Here is a 10,559-nt window from a genome sequence, read left to right as displayed (position 1 = left end):
CACTGGATCCACCAGGACACTGCCCAGGATAAAGTGATTACTCAAGATGAATGAATTCATCATGTTATTTTGCTTCAAGTAGTTTGCTTCCAGGACAAAATACTGTTGAAATCATGCAGTGTTAAGTGAATTCTTAGAACACTGAGTCAACACCCACAGTGTTGGAGTTATATACTCTATAGTAGTTAATTCAGTACTGTAGGTGCTAATTCACCATAGTCAGTAGTTCAACATTGATAACTTTGTTCAGAAATGTAGATGTAATCATCGAAAGGCCATAGTAAAGAGCTTGTGTTTTTCTTGTTAGGAGGTATGAGCACTACAGTGTTGAATGAACATGTGCAGTGTTGAATGAACACGTCCAGTGTTGAATGAACTCCTAAAGTGCTGAATAAACACCTACAGTGTTGAATGAACACCTAAAGTGCTGAATGAACATCAGTAGTGTTGAATGAACACCTACTTTGTTGAATAAACTCCTACAGTGTGTAATGAACATGTACATTGTTGACTAAACACCTACAGTGCTGAATGAACACCTACAGTGCTGAATGAACACCTACAGTGCTGAATGAACATGTACATTGTTGACTAAACACCTACAGTGTTGAATGAACACCTACAGTGCTGAATCAACACCTACTTTGTTGAATAAACTCCTACAGTGTATAATGAACATGTTCATTGTTGAATAAACACCTACAGTGTTGACTGAACACCTACAGTGTTTAATGAACATGTACATTGTTGAATAAACACTGAAAGTGCTCGATGAACACCTACAGTGCTGAATGAACACCTACAGTGTTTAATGAACATGTACATTGTTGAATAAACACTGAAAGTGCTCGATGAACATCTACAGTGTTGAATGAACACCTACAGTGTTGAATGAACACCTACAGTGCTGAATAAACACCTACAATGCTGCATGTATACCTAGTGATGAATGAACACCTACAGTGTTGAATGTTCCTTAAGTGTTGAACGAACCCTTACAGTGATCTTTTGGGTCTGCCTGTACTCATACAAACGCTAAGGTGTTAATTCAACCCTGCAGATGTGTTAATTCGACGCCCGGTTTTTCAGCTGTGTCTCGTGCCAGCTCAAAGCGCTGCGGATGACGTAAAACGCTCGCGCTCTCTAGAAGCATTCGGAAGCGCGCGGCGACGGCGGCGCGCGACGTAAACGTCAGAGCAAGATGAGCGCGGCGGACGTCGAGGGGGAAGAGGCCACCTCGTGCAGACGCGGAAGCGCCGGATCGAGTCCCTGCGCTTCCAGCCAGAAACCCCGGAACCGGAGCCAGCGGCCCGAGCGCACCGCGGCGGCTCTGCGCCAAGCGCGAGAGCGGAGCGCGTGACGAACAACGAAGAACGAGGAGACCATGTTGCTGCGCACGCGACCGCCTCTTCTTCTTCTTCTACTTCTTGTTCTTTCTCGCCCTCTCGAGCGGGCCTTCGACGATGCACGCAGTAATAATAATCCCATCGTCCCCCAAATGGACTAACTGATTATCGCAGATCATCGCGGAGGGAAGCCGCCGTTCAGTGTCACGGAGGGGAAGTGAAGGTATCGAAAGGGGGAAAAACGGACGCGCGAGGCGGACCTCAACGTCAAATGACCATAGTGGCAGAAAAGAAGCCGCCACGGTGGAGTCGGCCGGTGCTGCGCTTGTCCGAAATATGACCAGCGGCGCTCGCAAGCCTCGGCAGAGAGATGACGGCTTAACGCACCGGCTTGCACCGCGCGAGAACGAGCAGCAGTCCGCAGACTCCGAGCGGGCGCAGCGATGGCGGCTCTCCTTGGCGTCGCTCGTCGTCTTTGCCGCGCTGCTCTCTGACCGGCCGCGCTTCTGCGCCGAGGCCAAGCTCACCAAGAGCCGAGACGAGGAGCCGGCCAGGATCGCTCTAGACGCCATTTCCGTTGGAAACACTAGTCAACCGGAGTGGAGACTGGAAACGTGCCGCGCGGGCGGCGCGTCTAGGAGCTGCTTCACGTTCGCCGACGCGGACCACCTGTGTGCGGGCCTCTCGGGGTCAGACGTGAACCCGGGTGACTTGCACCTCTCGTTTTGCAACGCCTACTCGCTAATGGATTTGCTGTACGGCTTGACGAACCCGGACAACTTGAACTGCAGCGTGGATGCGCTCGCGAGCGGCGACCCGTCCAGGTGTAGCCTGTGCGTGCAGGCGTACCAGCGCTATGACCTGCACGCTCAGGAGAAATACGAGGAGTTCGAGAGCATGACCGAGCGCTACGAGACGGACGCGTACTCGGTGCGAACGTGCATGGATGAGTGTAAGGTAGGGGGGCCGCGCATGGTACAATTTCTTCGTTTTTAGTCGGGTTTTCTTCTGGTCGTCATGGTAACTGACGACGGTTTCATCGGGGCGCCTTTTGGTGGGCAAAAAAGTACCGGTGATAATGATTTGCTTTTCTAAACCAGTGCACTAATGTGGTGTGTCTATGCGTAATATCTGCTTCATTTCAGGCTAAAAGAAGAGCTGCATACTGTACAGGCCTACCCTGCACCGAGCATTTTTCTCTTTTAGTTCTCTTTGCCTGTTGCATTCACAGTGCACATAGCAGGGCAGCAACACAATGTTCTTGCGCATCAGGTTGCAGCTGGACAAGGTTACTGTGTCAGTGCACCAGCAGCTTCAAAGCAGATCATTTAGTCAGTGTGTGTGTGCGTGTGTGCGTGAGTGTGCGTGTGCGTGCGTGCGCTCTCTTCCAGCCTGTGCGTTTTTTTTTTTTTTTTACACGCCAGGTGTTCGCTCACATCCGCAACACTCCACGTTTGAGTACATTTCAATAACACTAAATAGGGCACCGGTGCTTCCCCGCGGCTAATCTGCTAGAAGAGCTTCCCCTCCGCATTTGGCCTTTGTTTGCACATCACTCACCCCACGCGCGCGCCTCTTAACCGCACATAAAACTCAGCGTTAAGGTTAAATAGCTAACAGTGTCACTATAAGCGCTGAGGCAGAACCCGAGGCCGAAGATGGCTGCGCTGGTAAAGGAACAATCGTGCTGTGTTCTCGTTGTTGTTGTTGCTGAGTGTCAGTACTAATAGTCAAACATTTACTGCTACTGAGAGACGCAGCGCGAGGCGCCTTGTAAATGAAGCAGGTAAACTGCTGAATGAGTGACTGACGTGTTGCACTCTGTCATTGGACCGTTTGATGAGGAAGAAATTCTTGGGCAATTGTGTGTGTGTGTGTGTGTGTGTGTGTGGAGTGAGTGAGAGAGAGAGAGAGAGAGAGAGAGAGAGAGAGCGCGCCAGAGATTCACTGTCCATGGTGCTGAAAACTCTGACATTACACGATAGCATGTGTGCGTATGATGGAGCGTGAACATTTAATCTATGTTTACTATCAGCTCGAGATTTAAGACATCATTAGCTTAATAGCAACAACTTAGCTTAGTCTAATTGTAGGCTATCATCCTAGCTCTAGAAGTAGTGTCGCCTTTTAATGAAAACAAAACGGCCTTGGCGTATGTGTGAGAGAGTGTGTGCGTGTTGGCATGTTTCTACATTCTGGGGGGGAACGGACCACATGTCCCCACAAGGACAGGAATATTTTGACAGTTTTGACCATTTGGCTGGTCCCCATGAAGAAAAAATGTTAAAAGAAACAAAAAAAAACTAAGAGCCAAAATGTTTCCTTTTAGTTACTGAGGTTAAGGTTAGGGTTAGATTTAGGATTATTAATAGCATTGATTATCAGCATTAATAATTACACTATATGGCCAAAAGAATGTGGATTCCTGACTATTGCACCCATATGTGGTTCTTCCCCAAACTGTTGCTCCAAACTTGTAAGCACATAATTGTCTAGAATGTCTTTGTATGCTGTCGCATTATGATTTCACTTCAGTAGACCTAAGGGGCTCAAACCTGTTCCAGCATGACAATGCCCCTGTGCACAAAGCGAGAGCCTTGAAGTCATGGTTTGCCAAGTTTGGAATGGAAGAACTCGAGTAGCCTGCACAGAGCCCTGACCTCATCCCCACTGAACACCTTTGGGATAAATCGGAACACTGATTGCATGCCAAGCTTTCTCATGCATGAGGTCTCTTGTGGCTGCCTGAAACCATTAGATTTTTTCAGAGTATGCAAAACAGAATAAGATTTTCTCTTGGCATGCTGGATGTTGATGGACTGGCATCCCATCTGGGGTGTATTCCCACCTTACCTCATACCGTGTGTTCCTCATATAGGCTCTGGATCCACTGTAGCCCTGCCCACGATAAAGCAGTTAATGAAGATGAATGAATGCAGGATGCTGTGCGTTACAAAAAAACATATTGTGCATATTACAAGGTTTACAAGGGAAACATGGATGGCTCGTTCTATTAGAGCGGATATAAAAGGTCTAAACAGCCCCGTTAAAATGGCAGGTTTCTGTGAAGTAAAAGAATGAAACTAAGATAAATCATGTCAGATCTTTTCCCATCTTTAATGTGAAATTGTAAAGTATACAAATAAAGTGAAAAACAATCAAAAATGTTTTTAGGGAACAAAGGCAAAATAAAAAAACTTACAATAACCTAGTTGCATAAGTGTGTGCACCCCTAAACTAATACTTTGTTGAAGCACCTTTTGATTTTATTCCACCACTCAGTCTTTTTAGTTAAGAGTCTTATCAGCATGGCACATCTTGACTTCACAATATTTTCCCATTCTTTCTTGTGAAAACATTCTAGAGCCATCAAATTGTAAGGACATCTCCTGTGCACAGCCAGCTTCAGGTCACCCCACAGATTTTTAGTTGGATTCAGGTCTGGGCTCTGGATAGGTCACTCAAAACATTGATCTTCTTTTGGTTAAGCCATTCCTTTGTTGATTTGGATGTATGCTTTGGGTCATTGTCGTGCTGAAAGGTGAAATTCCTTTTCATCTTCAGCTTACTAGCAGACACCTGAAGGTTTTGCACTAAAATTGGCTGGTATTTGTCACTATTCATGATTCCCTCCACCTTGTTAAAAGGCCCAGTTCTGGCTGAAGAAAATCAGCCCTAAAGCAGATGCTTCCACCACCATGCTTCACTGTGGGTATGGTGTTCTTTTGGTGAAGTGCTTTTTTTTGCACCAAACATACCTTTTGGAATTAGTCTCATCAGACGATAATACATTTTGCCTCATTGTTTGGGGTGATGTAGTTGGGCTTGGATGTTTTTTGTGAGAAAGGGCTTCTGTCTAGCCACCCTGCCCCATAGCCCAGACATGTGAAGAATATGAGAGATTGTTGTCACATGCAGAGAGAAATCAGTACTTGTCAGTATTCCTGTAGCTCCTTTACTGTTGCTGTTGCTCTCTTGGCAGTCTCCCTGGTAAGTTTTTGTCTTGTACTTTTGTAAATTTTGGAGGAATTTCTTGTTCTTGGTTACTGTGGTACCCCATTTTCTCCACTTGTTGCTCGTGGCCTTCACAGTGTTCCATGGTACATCTAATGTTTTGGAAATTCTTTTATACCCCTCTCCTGGTTGGTATCTTTCAACAAGTGAGATATCATACTGGCTTTGTAAGCTCTTTGTGGACCATGGCTTCAGCAGTGAGATGAAACCAAGAAGATGTGAAGAAAATCCTACAGAAACAGCTGGTCTTTATTTGGGGTTAATCAGAATAATTTCATTGATAACAGTTGTATGATAATTACTTTTGAACATGAGATTGAATATGATTGGTTCATTCTGAACACAGCCACATCCCCAGTTATAAAATTCTGTGCACACTTATGCAACCACTTATGCAACTTTTTTATTTTTCATATTTTTCCCTAAAATATTTTTGATTGTTTTTCACTTAATTTTTATATGTTGTAATTTCACACTGATATTGGAAAAAAGTTCTGACATGATTTATCTCGGTTTCATTTTTTTTTTTACATCACAAAAACCTTTTTTATAACCATTGTAAGCCAAATACTAAGGTTTTACTAAATATAAGCTATTTTTCTGAATGTTTCTATGGATTCAGGGCTGTGTGCTCATGTGGATGAGTTACGCTAGATATGCTCAATGCCATCACATAGAGCTGCCTGTTACTGAAACATCCAAACACAAATACGACAGTCTCAAACTTTTGTTCCAACACCATGAGAATAGATAGGCCTAGGCTAATCTTTCCAACCAGATAGAATTTTAACTTTTGTGTAATGCTGTGCTGTGTAAATGGAGAGACATGAAAGCCTCTTGATAAACAGTCATAAACTGGTGGTCAGACCACAGTTCTCAATTTCCTATAGGGCCCACACAATTGTTTTGCCAAGACATGGCATTTTGACATGCCTTAGGCCATTTTAAAAGGACAGTTCAGCATTCCACTGGAAAACCTTGCCATATTTTATATTATTTCATGACTCGGATCCAGTCCGGCATTACCCCAGTTAGAAGCTGAGTTTTAACCGAACCAGTCAGCTACTTTCCAAAAAAAGGTGTATAATGAATGTTTTCCATTTCTGACCACAAAACAATAAACATGACAGGAGAAATGGTACTACTCATTGATATCCAAAGAAAAATGGTTTACATTATTGTGGAAATGTGCAGCGATATTAAACAACAGTGCTTTCTTCATAAGGTAATGCCTTTTTTTAAGGTCAGAATAAACATTAAAGGCCATAAATATTAAATTTCTTCTTGCATTTTGCCATCCTGCCTTAATGAACATTTTGTTGCTGAATTCCACAAATTGTTACTGGTTGCATTTCACTGTATTTTTTTCAGTGGGATGTTGGATATTTTGAGTTTCTTAGTTGTCTTATCTGTACAATTCCTTGTCAGTTGGGTGGTACCCTCTAGCTTTAGTAAAGTATGTATCTTTTACCTAGAAAGGTGCATATAGTTAAAGACTTTATTCTGAAAGGTAATTATGGTCAAATTATCTACTTTAAATCTTTTTTAAAAGGTATGTGCTATGCCCACATTTGTAAGGAAATATACAGAGTAACAGCACAAGGAAAGGTACACTCTGGTAGCCCTTTTTTCCTGAGAATGTATAACACAGCGCTAAATGTCAGCAGTATGTTATGTAGAATTCAGTTAATGACAGTAACTAAAAGCGTAAACGTAGGACATAGATGTTAAAGAATAACTATCAGCATTTATGAAGATCTTGATATTGACACTGATGGTAAATACCACCCCTCGATGTGTTTGGTGTTGGAGAACACCAAGGTGAGTTCATCAAGGTGAACAGTAGGGGTGTTGCTTCTTATCATGTTGTTTCCTCAAGTAATGGCAAAAATGCCAAGTTCATTTTCCACACACTTGTACAACATTCCTGTTGAATGAATTTCAATAGAGTCGGTGATATGGATGAAGGTGGCAGGAGTCAATCTGAGCTTCTGGCAGGAAGCTGCAGGAGATAGCCAGTCACAGCTGTGATTAAGCGAACGACAGAGAAAGAGAGCGAGAAAGAGAGATACAGAGAGAATGGGTAATCACTGTGACAGCGGATCAGCCCTCAGGTTGATTTAATCTGCCACTGTCTCAGCTCCATGACTAGCTACTGGCAGGAACTGTCGCTTTGTGTGTTTGCGTGTGTTTGTGTGTGTGTGTGTGTTTGCTTGCTGTAGCTGGGTAGGGGGTTAAAAATAGGGAACAGACACTTGAACGTGCACTCCACCAGGAGCAACTGCTTACAGGGGAAAAAAAAAACTCAGAGAATGAGCAGAGGATACAGACAGACATGTTTTCACTTAATGGTGTGCCATTTTTAGCTAACACCTTGACTTTTAGGGTTTCTCTGACATTGCCAATACTTTCTTGAAGAGCTCCACATATGCATGTCTCAAGTCAGGATGCTTTCTATCAAATTGGGCTGCAAATTTTTCTTCTGCCTTTGTATCAGATATCCATGGTGGGTCCGAAGCCCATCCCAGGAACCCCAGGAACACTAGGCATGATTATACCCTGGGTGGAATGCCAGTCCATTGCAGGGCACCGTGCACACACAGCCACACACTCATTCACACCTATGGTAAACTTAGCAGTTAACGCAGCTGCTGGCATGTTTTTGGGAAGTGGGAGAAACCTGGAGAACCTGAAGGAAGTCCATGTGGACATGAGGAGAACCTGCACAGAAACCCCACACAGACAGTAACCCAAACTCAGGATCGAGCCTTGGAGCTGTGAGGCAGCAATGCTACCTGCTACACTACTGTGCCACTCTTTAAACAACTCATAACTTGAAATTGCCCTAAGTGGAGCCTCAGTATTCTAGTAATTCTTATAGTCTAAGGTAAGGTAATTTTAGGTTGTCTAAAATCTCTGAAAAGTTAAAGTTGGAAAACTCCCCTTATGATAGGTCTGTATAAACATTTTATGTGTTTAATCATTTTGTATTGTTTCTTTTCCTTCTTCTTTTTTTTTTTTTAATTTGTTCTCCATCTCTCATCTTGTTATTTGAATTTAAGGCATTTTAAGTCTTTTCAGAAGATGACACAACATGTTCATCCAAAGGCTACACCAGTGTGATTTAAAAAAAAAACAACAACTTACGGACCGAACCTTGGCCTGAGCTATAATCTAATAATGCCAAGACTTTACATAACTGTGTCCTTACCATGGCATCCACACCAGCTATTATATAAAGTGCAGAGCAGGTTCTGAACTACAAATTCAAGTGATTCAGAGTGGCAGAAATAAGAAATACATTTACACTTATTCAGCTGTCAGATGCTTTTATCCAAAGTGACTAACAAATTAGGCCAAATAAAATCCAAGCATACAGCCATTAAAGGATAAAAGTATTGTATAAATCATATTGACTCATGTTATCATGCAATATATCCTCAGTTTTGCATAGCTATGCTCTTGCTTAAGTCAGAATCCCATTACAATCCTGCACTACATGATTGAGCCTCAGCAAAAGAATCTTGTGCTATTTTCCATCTTGAGGACGGGTAAATGCTTTCTATGCCCAATGTTTACTGTGCTTGCAGTCAAACATTACATCATTTTGTTGAGGTTTCATATTAAGGCTTTGCAGTAAAAGCCTCAGGCTCATCAAACATACTGGGATGAAGCTGTCATGAGACACCAGCACTCAATAATTCAGATAGACCCTGCAAAGCCACATTAACCCGAACTGGCTTGGAATACAGTTTACCTATTGTCTTCTTGGATGTTTCTAATGTTAAAAGGAGCCATATTTTTAGAGATGATGTCATAGTTTATCATCAGATGTCAACTGCTTAATCTTCAGTAGCACAGGTTTCATTAACAAAAAACATTTTTATGAAACAAAGCTAACATTTGAACCCAAATAAATCAGGTGACAGGTGAAAATGTTACATATAAAGGTGCTTTCACACCCATTAGTCCGAGTCTGAATTAGAGCAAAATTGATCGTTCTGGTTTGTTTGCTATTACAGTTAGGTTTCGTTTCACAATGCATATAAATGAACGAACCAAAAAGAAAAAAAAAAGGTGGGTTAGGGGTGCATACAATTGAAAATGTACTCGTAAAACTCATACATTAGACAAAATAAAGAAATAATGGCAACGAAAAAAAGCTAACCAATCAGAGCATGGAGAACATGGAGCCGGCACTCAATAAATAACTTGATAATTATATAAACAACTAAGCTTTTTACTTTTTGTTAATCAATTCAGAAGAACCTTGCATTTGTGCAAGACATGTAATGACATGTAATGGGGAACAAGCTGTTGAAACAAGTGAGGTGACATGCATGGGATGTTTGGTGGATCCAGAGAGAATGCCTGTGTTGGCTAGAATTTGTATTAAAATGAAGGAAAATTCAGCAACTATACTGAATAACTGACAAACAATAGAGTGGTAGTACAATCTGATGACCTTTTAATCATTCTAATGATGCACACTGCATCCAGCTTAACTGGGCGGGTTTGGGAAAGGGTTGTTGTTGTCTCCCAATGACTAAATCGAGAGCTCATAGAGTTCATAAAGAACTTGAACAATGGTTATATTGACGATTGTATCATAAATGATCTCTGCCTTATAGGACGATATGATAATACTTCAAAACATTACTGCAGTAATGAGCATGGTTATGCACACTACTGCTTACATTACACTAATAAAATGTAGTAGTTGTTACTAAATGTAACAGATATAGGTGTTGTTGGTGTTTTAGCGGCTAAAATAGTGGTTGTAGTAATTATTGTATTCACTTGTGACAATAGTAGCCATATGCAAATTTTATACTGTGCCTTAAATGTGAACTTGGGTATGACAGCTGGTACAGTGATTTTTTATTATTATTATTTTTTTTTACATAAAGAGGTCATATAGACACATTATACTCTTTAAATAAACCAAACAATCTCTGTGATTTAGAATTTGCGCTTGTTCTAACGCTATTGAATCCATCAAGACTGATGTAATTGTAATGATATTCATAATTACAATAGCTGTAGCCATAGGGATGACACTACATGTGTGTCTGCACATGACACATAGCAGGTGCACTGATTTTTTTTTTTTTTTTTTTTTTTTTGCATAAAGAAGCCATACACATGTGCTCCAGTTTCTAGATACGCTCATGCCATTAACACCTTTATTATAGGCTG

The 10,559-nt window shown here is 41.9% G+C and overlaps 1 protein-coding gene across 1 annotated transcript in view; it reads left to right on the top strand.

The window, feature by feature from the left end:
* The first annotated feature begins 975 nt into the window (after positions 1-975).
* Positions 976-10,559, top strand: part of nalf1a (NALCN channel auxiliary factor 1a) — a 79,187-nt gene continuing 69,603 nt past the window's right edge. Inside the window, exon 1 of the mRNA XM_026931620.3 lies at positions 976-2,303. Coding sequence (XP_026787421.1) covers positions 1,683-2,303 — 621 coding nt within the window. The 5' untranslated portion in view covers positions 976-1,682. The remainder of the gene's footprint in view (positions 2,304-10,559) is intronic.

This window comes from Pangasianodon hypophthalmus, chromosome 26, assembly GCF_027358585.1.
Source record: "Pangasianodon hypophthalmus isolate fPanHyp1 chromosome 26, fPanHyp1.pri, whole genome shotgun sequence".
Classification (NCBI taxonomy): domain Eukaryota; kingdom Metazoa; phylum Chordata; class Actinopteri; order Siluriformes; family Pangasiidae; genus Pangasianodon; species Pangasianodon hypophthalmus.
This window is presented reverse-complemented; position numbering and strand designations above follow the sequence as displayed.